The sequence below is a fragment of the Anolis sagrei genome, chromosome 1, assembly GCF_037176765.1.
Source record: "Anolis sagrei isolate rAnoSag1 chromosome 1, rAnoSag1.mat, whole genome shotgun sequence".
Lineage (NCBI taxonomy): Eukaryota > Metazoa > Chordata > Lepidosauria > Squamata > Dactyloidae > Anolis > Anolis sagrei.
Window position 1 is genome coordinate 89,009,229 of NC_090021.1, and position 18,463 is coordinate 89,027,691.

The window sequence follows — 18,463 nt, forward strand, 5'->3', positions numbered from 1 at the left end:
CACAGTTTTCCAGAGTTCATTGCCCCACCTGCAGAAGGGAACCTCTAATACTTTGGATAATCATGGCTTACACCTGATGAGAATGGCTGTAGATTTACCTTGCTTAGAATATCTTTCTTGATGATCTTAACAGCACAAGAAATTCATTAGGAATGCTTCACACTAAGCCTTCATTGAACTGTTCTCAAGTAAATATGTGACCCAGTTTTTTCATAGTATACGTATAAATAGGACTGCTGTTGAAAGTGACACCACTTAAGCAACTAAACCACAAAAAGCAAAGATTTGCATGATTTTTTTCTTTGGTGTGCTTAGAATGAAACATCATTGATAAGTTTTATCATTTGCAGATTTGACAATACATTTCTAACAGTTCAATTGTACTTCAACCAGTATGTTATGTTAGGGAGAAAGTAATATAAGATTTGTGTTCATTTCTCTTATCAAGGCAGGGCTTCTTGATTCTGAAGAAACTCTGTTGCATGGAATAATGGGAGATGTAGAATTATTTCTGATTGTAAGAGTATGTTTCTGGTGGCTTCTCTAGCTTAGGTTTCACAATTCTTTCATTAGGATATTAATCTTGTTTGATGGTCAGAACACAAGGAACAGGGAATCCAGGAATGTGTTAGGTGTGTATGTGCCTTCAAGTTGCCTGTCGCATGAAGGTGACCCCATAAATAGAGGAGAAAAAAATCTTCTTGACTAACACTGCAGTCTTCACACAGTATGTAGAAATCAGCTCTTTTGTGTCTTGTGTGACCCCTTTGTGCATCTGGTATAATGCTTTGTTGTAAAGAAACCTCTGAAAGGTACAAACTAGAGATGTAACTCTGCATATTCCTTGTTCTCAGACAAAATAACCATTTCCCCACTATTTCCATTCTGAAAAAGGAATATGAAGGCTTCTGTACAGTTTTCAAGCACCATTTGTGCTTTGGGAATTTAGAAATACATGTAGGGTTTTGTACATAAAATACATTTTCTACAGAAAAGACTACATTTTAAGACTTGCTGCCAGGAAAGGAAACATGCTGCTTGCGCAGAAATGCAGAGGAAAAGTGTAAAGAATCTTATTTGTCTTAAAATTCATGCAGGTAACCTTTACAACGTTGAAAAGGGCTCTGTTTTTCCCCACCCATATGTGTTGGTTTGTGTCAATTTATGACTGTTCTTATGAATTAAATATAAAGCAGTGTATTTTTATGGGCCTCATTTGCATTATTTATAAAGATTTGATTCAGTTGGTGTTCTCTTGCTTCTGTATAGTATAGCCAATTTGAATGTGTCAGTGCATTGCCCAAGGCTAATTGTTCATATAGGCAAAATGCCATCTCACTACATCAGGCTATATGAGAAACTCAGGCTTTCTCTTCCCATTAACAACCACTTCTATTAGTATTGTCTGCTTGAAGATTTACCTACCACATGCTTATAGCCTTTTGGGTTCGCAACTTTACGGCCTCTAGAAATGGCTGTAATGAAAGAAATTCCATTCCCCGAGGGAATTCAGGGCAGATTCCAATAAAAATAGTAAACATTCAGTGCCAAAAACATCCATAAACTAAAATCCAAAAGCAAACTAATCAAATATTGAAAGGAAACCACAGCTACGACAAAATTTAAAAATAAAACATAATCTACCAATTACCTTACATCTTATATAAAACATTAAGTATAAATTATAGAAACACATATAACAATAATTAAAACAGATATTAAAATATTAAATGTCCAGTGAAGCCAGCAAACCAACTGTCAGCCTCAACAAGAATACACACACGCACATACACACACAAATTGCAAGATTAGCACCAGTGAAGCAAAATTTGCTTATGGGAAGTAAGTCTCAAGGAAGAAGAATACATCCTAACATAAAGTTCACAAATGCATTTTTAGACATTTTGATAAAAGTTTGTTTTGGACACATTGTTGGTATTAATCATAAAGCAAATTATATAATCTTTATGTCCTTTGTCCCCACAACTTTAGAGGGATGTTATTGGAGGCTGAATTTCAGGGAATTTCAACTGGTTGGCAATGAGTTATATATTATTTTACGATCCAAACCCATATCTAGCTACCATGCTAGGTTTTATAAAGCATCGGAATGCTGCATGCCAGTAATGTTCTTTGCTTACCTCTCTAATAAAAAATGAATTGAAATTGGATTAACATACCTTCATAACAGGATTGCCAAGACCTGCAGTGGTTTGTTTTCTTGTCCTCTGCAGCAAAGCTTCTAAGTGGTCAGCACTTTCATTGATTATACATTGTAAATGTTTGTAATATTAACTGCATTTGAAAAATGAAGGTTTCAACATTTATGAACATTCTTACAGCCTAGTTCTCTCTGAAACAGTTTGTAGTGAATTATTAAATAAAACATAATCTACCAATTACCTTACATCTTATATAAAGATGTTTTAGTAGTTTGTAATGTTCTGTTACTTAAATAAGGACATAGTGGCAGATCTCAATATGGATTTCAGTATTGGGGACATGAATTATGCTTTGCTGCTTTTAATCACAAATGAAAACAATTATTATTTGATTTTTTTTTTGGTCGTGTCAGGAGCGACTTGAGAAACTGCAGGTCGCTTCTGGTGTGAGAGAATTGGCCATCTGCAAGGACGTTGCCCAGGGGACGCCTGGATGATTTGATGTTTTTATCCTTGTGGGAGGCTTCTTTCATGTCCCTGCATGAGGAACTGGAGCTGATAGAGGGAGCTCATCCGCCTCTCCCCGGATTCGAACCTGTGACCTGTCGGTCTTCAGTCCTGCCGACAAACCCACTGCACCACCGGGGGCGCCTCCTTATTATTTGATGTAATATTTCATTGAATGTCCACCAACATAGATTTGGGCAGGAGAACATGTGGTCTGTATTTCTCCTCGGCCTTAGCAAACCTGGCCAATAATGATGAGACTAGTAATTGGTTGCCTTCTCAAGGGCCACAGATTTGCTGGTTTAGGATATTTTGTATGCATTAGATGGGAATTGTAGTACATTGGTACTTCTCTGATCAAAGCTAACTCTATACTTTTAACCATTCTTCCTGGCACCACAGTATCTAACAACCACATATTTGGATGTCCGGGACTTTTTTCTTCTTCATTCTATACAGTAGAAGGGTTGAATTATTAAAAGAGAGCTCAGCAATCAGCATATTTAAGGTTAATTTTCTGAGCCAATGTTTGTCTGAATTCTAAAAGCTATACTATGGTATCTTTGCCCAGAACATTCTTTCTGTCAGTTTGTTTCTGTCAGTTTCTCTGTCTTGTGGATTCCTTGTAAAGTAGTATTTCTGCTAAAACCCTTTTTCTTTAAAATATCACATCTTCTTGTTACTGACTTTTTTCTTTGATTTGTCAGATCACTTGTGTCCTTTTGTCATGTGCAAAACTGTTTTGGTGTGTTACTCATTTAAATCTCTCCGTGAATAATGGTGAAAACATAGCATTCAGGCTTTGAAAAATCCTCGTATGTTTCTCTTCATTGAGTATGTATGTTTGTGCATATATTAGGGGTTGCACTACAGCTTTGCTGTAGATCAGATACCATTTCAATAAAGGATTTGCTGTTGCTATTAGGGGACATAAAATCAAGTCAGAAATAGCACTATGTAAAATAACTCTTTATATTTCTACTCCTCTCCTTTAAGAACTAAGGGGGGAAAGTAACATGAGTAGGCCATTTTGCAGAAGAGGTTTTGTAGGAGGCTGAATGATTTAAAGTTTCTGGATAGTTGGTCAAAGAAATGGATTGTTGTATTTACACCTCATATTTATCTGTGATACATATTTAGTGAAATACTGGGCATTCCAAGAGGATTTACTTGGCAAGAATAGTTGTGCCAGATTTTTATTGTATCAGGCAATGCTTGGGTGGTTAAGAATAATGTTACTATTTCATGATAGTATTACAAATGTCTGTATTTTGTTGTAATGGAAAAAATAAAGCCACTGGAAAGTAATATCACCATGCAGATGAAAATCAGAATCTTGGAAGATAAAATTATTTAGATGGAAGAAGTTGAAGAAGACACATAAGAGATAGGCAACTGAATATAGAAAGTTGTGGAAGGATAAACTGCTATACAACCTGTGCAGTCCCCTCTTGCCCCCTCCCAAAAACAGGATTGAAGTGAAATGAATTTGCTCTGTACAAGGGCTCACAAATAGTATTGGAATAGTAGCTTATCATCTGACTTTATGTGTAATTTCTACCCAGAACAGATGATTGCACCTTGAAGTACAATGTATTGTGTCCTATATAAATCACACTAGTAAACAACACTGCTTATCATTAGAGAATCTTCAAAACAGCTAACAGAAGATTGTTCAATAATTTGAAGTGAGGTTATGCACAAAAACCAATTAGATTCATGGCTTAATCCTAAAAGTAAGTGGGTTGAAAGTAATTCTTCACTCCCAGGTAACAGTTCCCGATGGAATAAAAAGCTGTTGGATGGATTGCTGAAAAATGGACAGGTGCATCCATATAACATATAATCTAAAAGCTATACTATGGTATCTTTGCCCAGGGGCCTGTCAGGAGAATGACCAGGGTAGTATATAGGGGGCTAGGTCGTGTCAGGAGAGTGTCTGGGCTGAGCTAGCATTGGTCACTCTAGAGGATTTGCTGAAGCCACCAAGTCTTCAAACTCTTACGAAAAGAGGGGAGGGATGGGGCCTGTCTTTATTTCCCTTGGAAGGGCATTCCAGAGGTGGGGGGGGGCACTACTGAGAAGGCCCTCTCTCTCGTCCCCACCAACCATGCTTGTGACGGAGGTGGGAGCAAGAGGAGGGCCTCCCTGGAGGATCTTAGAGTTTGTGCCGGTTCATAGATGGAGATGCGATCGCAAAGATAGGTGGGGCCCGAACCGTCGGTTTCCTGTATTCAGGAGAATAGAGCATTGCTGTTTGTTATAAACTCACATTGTGGGAGAAGCGACTGAAGGAGAGTTGTAAACTTCGGGTTTGCCACAAGCTCTAAGATTTTCCGGGGAGGCCCTCCTCTCGGTCCCACTACCATCTCAAGTGCAGTTGGTGGGGACGAGAGAGAGGGCCTTCTCAGTGGTGGCCCCCAGCCTCTGGAACACCCTTTCAAGGGAAATAAGACAGGCCCCATCCCTCCCCTACTTTTGTAAGAGCTTGAAAGCCTTTGAAAATGACCAGTTCTAACTCAGCCCTACACATTGTCGAATACGGCCTTATTCTTCCTACCAATTACCCAGATCATTTCCTCTAATCAGCCCCTGAATGAACAGACACAGACCCGTACCTAATATTGTTGCCTGCCATAGCATTGCACTTAATTTCTAGGCCCCCTAGAATTTTTGGGCTTGCACAAATCTTGGCCCGGCCTTTTAAAATTTTAAAATTGCCTTGAACAGGCAGGATTCTTTTAATATATGTGTGCTATGGCGACAATTTTTATGCTTATATTTTGTTTTGTTAATCTTATGGTTATGTTGTTTTTTTACTTTGTATGTTTTGTGATGTTACCTGGGAACGACTCTGAGTCCCCTCGGGAAGATGGAGCGGTATATAAATAAAGTTTTATTTTTTTATTATTGTTATTTTAATGGAAGTAGCAACGAACAATAATTAATTACTATATTTGAATCAGAATGCCCATAGCATATATATAGCTGGAGTTGCACTTTAAAATTTATCTATTCCAGATTACAAATAAATTCAAGTTAAGAACAAACCTACAGAACCTTTCTTGGGGACATGCCTGTATTCTGTTTCATAAATCCTTCATGAATATATAGAAATGAGTAGAAAAGTCCAAGATACTGCATATGTTGCCATTGTTGTCAAAAACATCCATAATTAGATCACAGCATTTTCCTTCCAGTAAATTGTTCAGAAACATACATAGCACATGGTGAGAACATCTTGGTAAATCCTACTGATGCACATGGTAAAAGGTTTTACCAGTGGTAAAAGGGTATAACAGAGGAGAAGCAACAGTATCAGGAATAAAATGTAATGCAAAAAGTCCAGTAATGGTAAAGAGAATGGCTGAGGGAGCAAATAAGATTAAATGTACAGTGTTCCCTCACTGCCTTGTGGTTTGCTTACTGTGGACTCGCTGTTTTGCAATTTTCCCTGCGAACCCTCCAAGGCGAGCCCAACACCCCTACATCTATCCTCCTCCTCCTCACCTTCCCACCCACCCTCCTTGCCTTCCTTCCGCTGCCATTGTCCCAGAGGGGGCTTCTTCTTCTCAGCAGCCCCCTCCTCGGCGGGAGAAGTTCCAGTGTGGTGGCCAGCCAATGGGAGGCAGACCCTTCTCTCCCTCGATTGGGTGGACTGGCCACCCTTAGGAGCTCCGGGCAGCCTTCAAAAGGGCTGTGAAAGGCTACGCCAGGCAGTGTTCCTTCCCTGTATCAGGCACTGATTTCTCCGGAAGCAACTGGAAACGGATTTGTTTGGGCTTTTGGCCCAATTTTTGGCTGTATATTTGGCTGTATAAATATTACAAATAATATAGCATCCCTACTTCACGGATTTTCATTTTTGCGGGTGGTCCTGGAATGGAACCCTCGCGATAAGTGAGGGAACACTGTACTTAAATATAAAGCCTTCATGTGTGATTAGCTTTGACTTTCAACTCAGTTCAGCCGAACTTTTCCATGTATTTCCATTATTTTTAAACAGTTATCTAAATTAGAAGGCACATAGTAAGAGTACAAATGAAGGGTAAAACAATGAATTTGGGCAGTTTGCCAGAATGAGCAACACATTACTGAGCTAGGAAAATGACCCATAGCATGACCTACAGAAAAATAGAAGGTCAATGAAGAATGAGAAGGTGTCAGAAAAGCAGTTAGTAAGTAGCAGATGGCAATTTTTATAGATCTCAAGGTGATGCACAAATGCCTACCATAAGTCAATTCTTATGGTATTCTAGATGTTATAATACGCTTTCTGCCTGCTGAGTTGTCAGCTAATTTAATGCAACTTTTGTTTTTTTAGTTTATGTAGTATTGACATTGCAGTTGTCACAAGATTGCCATGCCATTGCATCCTGTGGTTTAATGGAATCCTTACAAAACTAAAGCAAATACTCAGTCCTAGATATTTTTTTCTGTGTAAGTTTTATAGGTCATATGACTGGGGTGGGAGGTGTAGAGAGGAAGAAAAAAATCTCTATTGATGTTCAGTGTGTATTTTGAGTGTCAAAATACAAAAAGAGCAAATGTACTTTAAAATATCACAAGTGTTTGGAATTAATTATTGGTTAATTTGTAACTGGCCCCTTGGAGTTTTGATGCCCAGTTAAATTTTGCTCTGCTTTGCACCATCTCAGTGTTTTTATAAGACCCATTGTTTCTGTCTGTAGTTGAAAAAAGGAAGAAGAAATAAAGTAATATATGCTAATTTATTGTGCCTGTAATATAGTGAATTTTATTATAAGCATCACTTTCTTATGTCTTCATTCTCCTTTTGAACCATTTAAAGGTCTTGCTTTATTACATATAATCTGAATTATACCATTTACAAAGGGCGGGGGGACCTCTCCTGTGGATTTAGATTAGATTCAGCTTGATTAAATAAAGAAAAATAGAAATAAAAACAACCCTTGTAGTCTTTGCAAGATTTGTCAAGGTTTTTTTAATCATATCAAAATTAATAATCCCCAATTTATACGCGAGGTCAACTTATACATGAACATATACCTGGCTTCTCTCTGAGGATATGCTGTAGGCAAACATTTGCATATGTACTAAGAGTTGTAGCAGTGGATGAAGAAATACCTTGTATATCCAGTAAGGTTTTGTGGCCATTTGTCATTCAGGTTTGATCACGTGAAAAGAAGGGAGCTGATAGTAGACATACAGTACCAATTTGAGACCCCATCTGCTCCAGTTGTCCCCTCACAATCAGCCACACTTTCCCGCCCAAGAACACTCCCCCTGTTCAGCCCACTCAGTTCCCTCACTAATTCTCTGTCCACCTTAACATCGGAAGCATCCCTATCTGAAACCCAAGAGAGACTATACTCCAGCCCTACTTCTTCTGAGAGCTGACTAGCCACAGTGTCCAACCATGCAGGGGGGAGGGGGGCCCGGAGGAGGGGGGCGCCATTCAGGTTGTGTGGGGGCGGAGATTTGCTGGTCACCAACGCCCCAGGGAGAAACGCAACAGAGTTCTTGCAACCCTGGAGAAGGTAGGTAGTGGTAGGCCCCATGGCAGTCCCCTCGGTCTCAAGGTCCTGCTGATAAATGCTAGATCCGTCAATGGTAAGACCGCTGCCGTTCAGGACTTGATCCTGGATGAGAGAGTGGATCTGGCATGCATTATTGAGACCTGGTTGGACGAGCTGGGAGGAGTAAACCTCACTCAGCTGTGTCCACCGGGTTTCGGGGTGCATCAGCAGGCCAGACGGGGGGGGGGGGGGAGGAGGAGTCGCAGTAGTCTTTCGGCAATCCATCGCCGTGGTCAGATGCACTGCTCCGCAAGCACCTGGATTTGAGTGTGTCCACCTGAAGGTGGGGAACCGTGACAGTGTGGGGTTTCTGCTGGTGTACCGCCCACCCCACGACCCAGCAGCTTCCCTGTCTGAGCTAGCAGAGGTGGTCTCCAATTTGGCCCTGGCTTCCCAGCGCTTGGTGGTGCTGGGAGATTTTAACATCCATGCTGAGACCTCCTTGTCTGGCGCAGCTCAGAACTTTATGGCCGCCATGACGACCATAGGACTGTCACAAATTATATCTGGACCCACCCATCAGGCTGGACATACACTCGACCTAGTCTTTGTGGCGGACAGTGGAATGATCAGAGTGGAAGAACAAAACATCCTTCCGGTGTCATGGTTTGATCCCTATCTGATCAGTTTTAGACTTTCTGCGACCCTCAACCTTCGCAGGGGTGGAGGACAGATTAAGGTGGTCCGCCCCAGGAGACTGATGGATCTGGATGAATTCCTGAGGAATCTTGGGGTTCTTCCTGCCATGGAGCCTGGCAATTCTATTGACGCCTTGGTGGATCTCTACAATAGGGAGATGTCCAGGGCGATAGATATGATCGCTCGCAAACGCCCCATCTCGTTGCGTCGTGACAGGCCGTCTCCCTGGTTCACTGGGGAGTTGGCTGTGATGAAGCATACGAGAAGGGGCTAGAGCGCAAGTGGAGGAGATCTCGGGACGTGTCTGATCAAGCACGGGCTAAAGCCTCTCTTAAGGCATACTCTGTGGCTATACGGGTGGCCAGGGAATCTTTCACGACCACCTGTATAGCGTCTGCAGCAAATATATCTTCGGAGTTGTTTCGGGTTGTCGGGGAACTCCTTCACCCACCTGTGGTGGAGGAGACCTTTTACGACCCGGCAACTCGGTGTTGCGACTTCGCACACCATTTTGCAGGCAAAGTTGCTCAGATACACCTTGAGCTCGACTCCAATTTCATCACAGTACCAGATGAGGTGACGGAGGCATCTGCTTGTCCAATTTTGTGGGATTCTTTTAGGCTTGTTCTTCCTGAGACCGTGGAAGAGGTCCTTGGGGCTGTGAGGGCGACCACTTCGACTCTAGACGGGAGGAGTGTGACTCTGTTGGTTCTCTTGGACATCTCAGCGGCTTTCGATACCATCGATCATGGTATCCTTCTGGGTCGTCTCTCTGGGATGGGTCTCGGGGGCACGGTTTTGTCGTGGCTCTGGTCCTTCCTGGAGGGACGAACCCAGATGGTGAAGCTGGGAGACGCCTGCTCGGATCCCTGGCCTTTGACCTGTGGGGTCCCGCAAGGTTCTATTCTGTCTCCCATGCTCTTTAACATCTACATGAAACCGCTGGGAGAGGTCATCCGGAGTTTTGGAGTTGGGTGCCATCTCTACGCAGATGACACACAACTCTTACTACTCTTTTCCACCTAATTCCAAGGAGGCCTCTCGGGTGCTGGACGAGTGCCTGGCTGCTGTGTCTATCTGGATGAGGAGGAGCAAGCTGAAGATCAATCCCGACAAGACAGAGGTCCTCCTGGTCGATCGCAAACCGGATCAGGGTATAGGGTGGCAACCTTTGTTGGACGGGGTTACACTCCCCCTGAAGCCACAGGTCCGCAGCTTGGGAGTCCTCTTGGATTCATCGCTCACGCTTGAGGCTCAGGCGTCGGCGGTGTCTGGGAGGGCTTTTGCACAATTGAGACTTGTGCGCCAGCTGCGACCGTACCTCGCGAAGGCTGATCTGGCCGGGGTGGTCCATGCCTTGGTCACCTCTAGATTGGATTACAGCAATGCGCTCTACGTAGGGCTGCCCTTGAAAACGGCTCAGAAGTTCCAACTGGTCCAACGGGCAGCAGCCAGGATGTTAACCGGGGCTCATTACACAGAGAGGTCAACCCTCCTGTTCAAGGAGCTCCACTGGCTGCCATTTATTTTCCGAGCCCAATTTAAGGTGCAGGTGCTTACCTACAAAGCCCTGAACGGTCTGGGACCACCCTACCTGCATGACCGCATCATTGTCTATGAACCCACGCGTTCACTTCGGTAATCTGGAGAGGCCCTTCTCGTGATCCCGCCTGCGTTGCAAGCGCGCTTGGTGGGGACTCAAGACAAGGCCTTTTCTGTGGTGGCCCCCCGACTCTGGAACGCCCTCCCAAGATATCTTAGACAGGCCCCTACAATGGCAGTCTTCAGAAAGAACTTGAAGACCTGGCTGTTCTGATGTGCCTTTTCAGATTAGGAACCTCCAATACCAAGTCCCAGAAGCACTTTAGTAGAACTAAGATTACTGCACACTGCACTTACTTATAATCCTACAAACCTCCTGCCACATCAGCACTTTTAATCTTGTACCCATTACTCTGGCCCGGCCCAGTTTTATAGTGTTTTGATGTATTGTTTACTGCTGTTGTTTATTCTGCTTAACTGTTTTTAATTTGCTTTATGTACTGTATTGTTTTATTGTGTTCTGAGGCCTTGGCCTGTGTAAGCCGCGGGGTACAAATAAAGTAGTAGTAGTAGTAGTAGTAGTAGTAGTAGTAGTAATAATAATAATAATAATACAGTTAGATTCTGGGCCTCTGTTTGCCCCCCTCACAATAGTTAGCTCTCTGTTCTGTCATAATGCTATATTTTCCCTTCTCTTCTGGGTCCTATTAATAATTCTATCATGTGACACCAGAGGCAGCCCCTAGCTTACAAACAAAATAGATTCTATAGGTTTGTTCTTAAGTTGAATTAGTTTGTAAGTCAGAACAGGTACATTTAAAAATGTAATTCCAACTTTTGGATATCATAGGAAAGGGTTAACACCCCTGTGGTGTTTGCTTTGCTGTCTGTGTGCCCGATCAGAAGATTTCTATCCCTATGATAATTGTATTTTGAAAATTTTGGCTTGTGGAAACATGGATTCTGATAAAGCTTCAATGGAGACATGATAACTCCATTGAAGTGAATTTCTCTTTTTAGGGGTGGATTTCTCTCATGTCCTGTTATCTCATTCCCATTTGTAACTATGAGTCGTTTGTAAGTCGGATGTTTATAACTCAGGGACCGCCAGTACTTTGTTTCTGAACTTTGGGAACACAGCAATGTTGCAGCATTAGTTTATACAGCACCTCTCCATTCTGACATTAAAACCAGTTGGGACCAAGAAGAACGTAAGGAACTAGTTGTGTTTTCTGCTTATGTTGTGTTTTTTATTAAGAACATCTGGTAGTTTTACAGCAACCATGTACACTATTGCTGCTAGTCATAATTTCCAGAGGGCGATAATGAGATAGAGGAGAAGTTGCCTCCAAACACTGATCTCAGATTTATACAGTGTGGGCAGGTGGTCCCATCTCTTCACAATGGTTTGCATAATTCCAAACCAGATACATTCTTTGGGATATATTTTTTTGTTATATTCTTTCTTAATAACTAATCGTGAGCATTAAAATCACAAATAATTTCTATTTAGTTTGAAAATGACCAGAACATTGTTTTATTGTTTTAAATTCTGCACTATATGACTTAAAAACAGGAATAGAGAAATCTAAAAGCATCTCCTCCCTTAAATTGTGTGACAGGAATACTCATATTGAACTCTGAAGCAAAATAGAATCTTGTAACCAAATATTTATTAGTCTGAATGTTGGCAAACAGCTCTTTGAATAGAAACAGCTTCACTGTCTTGCTATGTTCTGAGTTCAATTAGGGGAAAATCAGCCAAGGGTACACTTGCCCATTTTCTCAAGGGCATTAATTTAATTATGGCTGAATAGATGAAGCACTAGAAATTAAACTTAGAAACAATGCATGTAACATATCTGAATTTGCCTCTGTTCCAACAAACATAATAGAACTGTTGCTGTCCCCGTGCCATGCATTAGAAGCACAAGCTGCTAGCTTTAATTGATTGATCAGTGTGATTAATCAACAAAAATAATAATTAAAGGTTAACATCTTCTCTTTCACCCTGCTTATTTGGTGGAACTGTAAATTACTAAAGACTTCAGGATGTGTGGCTCTGACAAAGACCAGTGTATTGCAGGGCATAAAGAACCATATTCTGTATGTCCTTAGTGTCCTAATTGAAGAGGGACTTTGAACTATGACCTTTTCTTTTACTTGCCATCCAGTGCTTTTCAAATGGTTTGACATTCAAACTAGAACTGCTGTGGTTCCTTCTCTAACAAGACTAATAAAAGAAAACTTAAGGTATGAGTGTTCAGCTGCAATACATGCCAATGCATTTTTTGCAGTGCACTGGTTACCACTTGTACTCAGACAGAAGTTCCATTCAGTTTAGTGAATTGTAGAACCACATACAAACTTACCTTGAATTCAATGGGATTTACTAAACATGTAGAAAACCAGTGCTAAACTTCTATCTTCCATAGTGCCGCTTTTTGCAGTGGGCAATCTTTAGATGTTGTGAAACTGAAGTTCCTAGGATTCCTCGCCATTGCTTAAGTTGGCTAGTTGGAATGGAAGTTGAATTCAAAAACATGTGGAGCTACATTAGTTTGTCCACTTCTAGTTTCTTTAAAAAGCCACCAATGTAACTCCAGAACCATGATTAGAGTGAAATAGTAAGACTTTTAAAAAAGCTTTGCATGCAGGAGCAACGTGAACAGCTAGGGAGAAGGTTGAGCCATGTGCCATAGTAAAGGCTAAGATTCTAATGCCAGGATTAGCTGCTTATTTTTGCTTGTCTGCTGGCTCTGATGCAAAACAGCAGTTGCTGGGCATAGGAGAGCTGCTACTCAAATTCCCATAACCTCTGCCTCACCTTTGTTAATTTTAACTTGCTTGTCTGTCTAGGAACATTGGTACATTGGGATTTTTTGTCAGCCTACTGACATTTCAGATTCAAGATGGAGCCAGAGTGCTGAAAGCCAAAGCAGTAACTCTATCTTTGCTGCATATTGCATAGTTTTCCTAGTACAAAGGTTTGAATCTTAACTTATGTTCCATTAAATAAAGCCTCCCTGTTCCCAGTTCAGCTCTCTACAGCCCATAAAAGTATCTGCAGAGGCTCTGTCAGACAGTGTAGGAAGCCTTCTCATGTGTTTGAGAAAGGGGAGGGGAGGGTTGCAGCGTTAAGGTGAGGATCAAACGTGGAAGTCCAGTGATCGTATTTTCCTCTTGTACAACTACAACTCAAGATCCAAGCCACTGTCTACTATTGGGGCATTGCAGTTTCTTGGTCAGGTTTTTGCCCTAGAATCTTCCAGATACTGCATAGATTGTCAGAGATGGGTTGAGGGATGGGACACAAAGCATGCCCTCTAAGCCTCCCAACCAGGAACAAAAATCATGTTACATTGTGTATTGTGGCCTGCAATGTTGGCTTATTTTTGTTAGTACTATCTTCACTCACACATTGAAAATCTCTTTCCCCAGATCATTCCACCTCAAGTGGTACCTCCTCGTTTAAGCCCAGCCACTCCCTGGTCTCAATTCCCACTGCCCATGTGATGCCGACTAATGCCAGTGCTTCACTTTCCAAACATCGGGAACTTCTCAAGACTGATTGTTCAAAATGGAGCACAAGCCTTTTGAGGTCTGCTGGAAGTAGGCATCAGGACATTTTGGACAGCTCTCTTGACATGAAGGACTTGAGACCTGTAAGAAAATGGTCATCTTTGTCTAAGCTCAATCCGTCTATGAGCTGTAGCCAGGATGGGGGCATTTACACAGCAGAGTGCAGGGTCAGCATGGAAAAAATGGGAAGAGACAAGACTGTGTCACCACCATTAAGAACAAATGGGACAAGCTGCTTGCACAGTAGTATGGAAGTTCTCAAAACTGAAGACAGAGAAACAGGGAAGATGAGAACTTCTACCCTGGACTGCAAATACAAATTTGAAAGTTGCAGCAAAGAAGACTTGGGAGTTCCTGATCCCTCAAACAGGAGACATGCCTTAGACATGACCTATAGTGCCTTACCTGAAAGCAAGCCTGTTATATCAAACTGTGAGGCTTTCCATCCTGGATATATAACTTTGGGGGCACAGGCTGTGAGCGGACTTCCCATTCAGCCCTCTGAGAGGACTCAGCGGTGGCTTACAGAACAATTTCATACAAACCCACCAGAGCCTAGGTCTTCTGAGGAGTCATACAGTTTACCTTCTTGGCAGTTACAGCAGCTTGAAGAATTTAGAACGGGAAGTGAGCATCATGTTCAGGTAAGAATTTAAAAGCAGCATTTACTGCCCTCAAGTGGATAGAAAAAGAAATGATATAATACAGTATTAAAGAACATAGCCTGGTTAAGTCTGCTTTGGTATGGAATAGAGGGAAGGAGGAATCTTGTGACACCAGTTTATTTTAGTATGTGCTTTTGTGGATTCCAGACCACTTCCTCAGATGCATTGATGTATCAAACAATATATTGATAACTAAGACTAGTGGCTCTCCCTAGTGTTCAGTCTAGTACATAACTGTTGTATAAAGACTTTTATTCATTGTAATTGAAATATTGCAAAAGCTTTAATTGAAATAAAATGGGACTGCATTCATTTTTATTATACGTGATCATGAGCTTACAAAACAAAACATCTTCAATATTTCTGGATGTGGAGAAGAAAACAATAAGAAGAAAGAAAGAATCACATAACCTCAATTTTCGTTCTTTAATAAAATTCATGTATTAAGATTATTTCCATCTTTATTTCTTTAAACTGATGCAGTTCTTAATACTGGCAAATTACGTTAACAGCAGTACATTCTGATAATTGTTTTATATCTATGGGTGTATATAGCTTTTCTGCTAAGTGTGACCTTTCTATTTTTTACAACAATGACTGACAAAACAATGTGGCTTAGAAATATCTAGTTAAGTGGTTTTAATTATTCCTTAGCTTTTAACTATTAGAGACTAGATTAAACCTTGGGAACTAAAGCAAAATTGGTACGAATGATAAATACTGAGGATGTTTCCTATGTAAGTTTCATATTTTAAAAAGAGTTAAACACACAGGTAAAAGGATTTCAAGCATGGGCAATGGGGGATGTTTGAGTCTTTGTTGTATACATCCAGAGTTCTGTCATGTTTCTGATGTTAAAGGAGTAGGTGCAAAAATACCTACATTTGTGAAACGTAGTGGTTTTATAAATGAAACTGGGCAGGATTCAACAGTATACTTAAGTATCTAGTGGCAGCAGATCTAAAATTTCTTCCCTTCATCCTATTACTGCATTTTTCTGCCTAAAATCTGCTGATGGTTTCTCAATTTTCCAGTGCAGCACTTTCTGATACATGGGAGTTGCAGGAGGGTGCAGGGACCTCGAAGATCCAGAAGTGTACAATTGGGCTCTACATGACCTTACAACAGATTAGCGAATTTTTTTGGGTAGTATTTTAGTGTAGAGACATCTGCATTCAGAATTTTTAAAGGATTTGTTTAAAATAATAATTGCATGTCTGTATTTACATCAGATCAAAGAGCAACCAATAGAAAGGAACTCTTAAGTACACCCACTATGATGTGTACTCTGTAAAATACTATCTTCTAGAGTTTGGGAGGCCTATGAAGCTAAAGATGGAATCAAACTTGGTCTGAAAATAAGGAGAGGGAATGGCCTAGATTTGGAGTGTGGGCTTGAGTTTATGACCTTCATAACATAAGGTTACGAATAACTTAATGTGTATATTATTGAGAGGATATTTTTAGTCACAATTAGCATGTTGTTGTGGAATCTACATATCTTCTTAAAATCATTTTCATGTTTGTTTGTTTGTAAGCACCATATATACTAATAGAGAAGTTGAAGACCTGTTTTGAGGCCAAAATTATGAATTTTGATGTGGCCCATGGATAAGTCATTCCACAGAGACAGGAAAGCACCAGCGTTTCTATGAGGCCAGTTGCCCCTGGCCACCACTACTGTCATTTTCCCACCCAGGCATTAAAAAAGGCTTTTCATCAGTCTACTCAGAAAAGGTGATGGTTTCTTTTTTGACAAAAGTTAAGGTGCTGTATTAACTCTTATAAAAAGGGGGCTATTTGTTCTCTTAGTGTGATAAAAGAAAACAGCTTAGTACATCCCAGGATAACCTAAAAGAAACACTCAAGAGAAGGGTGTGGTTCTTTTTTTTTTTCCAACGTTAAGGCACAGTAGTTATTGACCCATGGAAAATCACACAGTTTTTCTAGACTTACATATAGATATTTATAGTAAGTTTCACTTCTGTTTAGTGGGCTTTATCCCCAAGTATATATGGAGTAAAGCTTAGTGTTGCCTGTGGTGAGGCCTGCTTCTGAATGAGGATGCCTACTTGTTGTCATTAAGTATTTTTCTGTACATTTTGTAATGACTATTTTTTCTCCCTTCCCCCCAGATCAAAGTCACAGGAGATTACATTTTTCTTTACATAACTCTGCCGTTGTTATCTTCTTTTGATGGACATTTCATGTTTGCTGTTTCATTTTCTCTTTCATTGTTTTTTAGGTTGTGGTGATGTAGTTTTTTTCTCCCCGTTCTGCTTGAAAGTCTGTCGGACTAAAATCCAAAATCCGCTTTTTGATCAGTAGATACTTAAATATAGATCACTGAAGTTGCTTATTTTAATTCCAAAACGTGAAGGCGTCGCTTTTCTACACTGTATTTTTATTTTGTCCTGTTACAAAAATGCACACCAACAAATTCTTATTCTTAATTTGCCTAAAAAAAAGAGAAAGCTGGCCCAACCAGCAGGTTATTGGGTCGTGAGTTTTCCAATTTTTGCTTGTTTTGTAGTTTAAAGGTTCAAGTTGTCATGGTGGTGTGTAAGTCTTAGACCAAAAATTCACATCAACTTCACAAGGATGTACATGACAACAAGAACCAAGAAAATAAGCAGGAAATTGAGTAATAGGTTGAGACCTCTATTTGTAGAAAGATCCATTTTGAGGAGTGGCTTGAACAAAAGCCTTAATTGTAGTTTTTAGCCTTGCTCAGTTTCAGTAGCAGTAGATTGAGGTTGCAGCTTTGAATATCACATCTTCAATTCATGACTCCTGTCTTGACATTCACCTAAGAGAAAATGGCTGATGAGCAACAGAGGTTAAAGCCAATTCCTTATATCACTAAAAACAAAACACCAGCCTTAAGAGATGATACAAAGAATTCAGTAGCATGTGGTAACAAATGTTGGTACATTTAATAAGAAGCAGTTTGTTTACTTATATTGTTTAATTTTTGCAATTAATGGAATAATTCCATATTTTTATCATTGTGTGTGTGCTGAAATATATTTTTAATTTTAATAATAACACAAAGGTGCTCCAGAAGTTTTCAGTTATTTGAATCTCCTATCATTTTAAATAACATTGACTATTCAGAGAACATGTAATTGTTTAATTTTAATTAGTTCAACATTTTATTGTGAATGTTTTTAATTGATTGACTTTAAGAGACACCTTAGGAAAAAGCCAAATTAACCAACTAAAAATTAACTAAATTTAGTATTGAAAGTTAATTTGTGTGCCTAAAAAATGACTGCTCCTCTGTAGATATCTGCTATTGTATTTGCTTCTATCTCCATGTCACATTTCAGGTTTATTCACCTGTCCATATTTCCAGTTGTCACAGTCACCTTGACAAGTTGTCTATTATACTTTATCAAAGAGGACTAGACTTTCAGTTTTATCATGTAGCTTAGAATAGGGCTGAATGAGCTTGTGATGGATAGTGAATGGCAGTTCCCTTCCCAGTTCTAAAGTAAGAGTTTGAGATGGCATCTTGAAAAGGTTTCCATTCTGATTTCAGCTATTCATTCAGGTTTCAGAAGGGAAGACTAGAATCAGCTGCTTTGGTGGTGAACAACAGAGGTGGTTGAATCTCCTGCTTTTACAAAAATCCCCAGTGTCTAATTCTAGAGGGAAGCTTGGACTGGACATTTTGATAGTGATTGGCTGAGAGACACATTTCATGTTCACTGTCAAATTAAGCCCCAGTCTTTCCCTCAATCTTTAGACTCAACCTCTCTTTCATAATAGTATGGATCTGGAAAAGCAAGAACCCCATTGTTAA

At 40.4% G+C, this 18,463-nt stretch overlaps 1 protein-coding gene across 3 annotated transcripts in view; it reads left to right on the forward strand.

Moving 5' to 3' along the window:
• The window catches only part of CEP85L (centrosomal protein 85 like), a 140,725-nt gene that overhangs the window by 56,047 nt on the left and 66,215 nt on the right, over positions 1–18,463 (forward strand). For all 3 annotated transcript variants that reach the window (XM_060753244.2, XM_060753243.2, XM_060753245.2), the window contains one exon: positions 13,850–14,634. In XM_060753244.2, the coding sequence (XP_060609227.2) occupies positions 13,850–14,634 (785 nt within the window). The remainder of the gene's footprint in view (positions 1–13,849; positions 14,635–18,463) is intronic.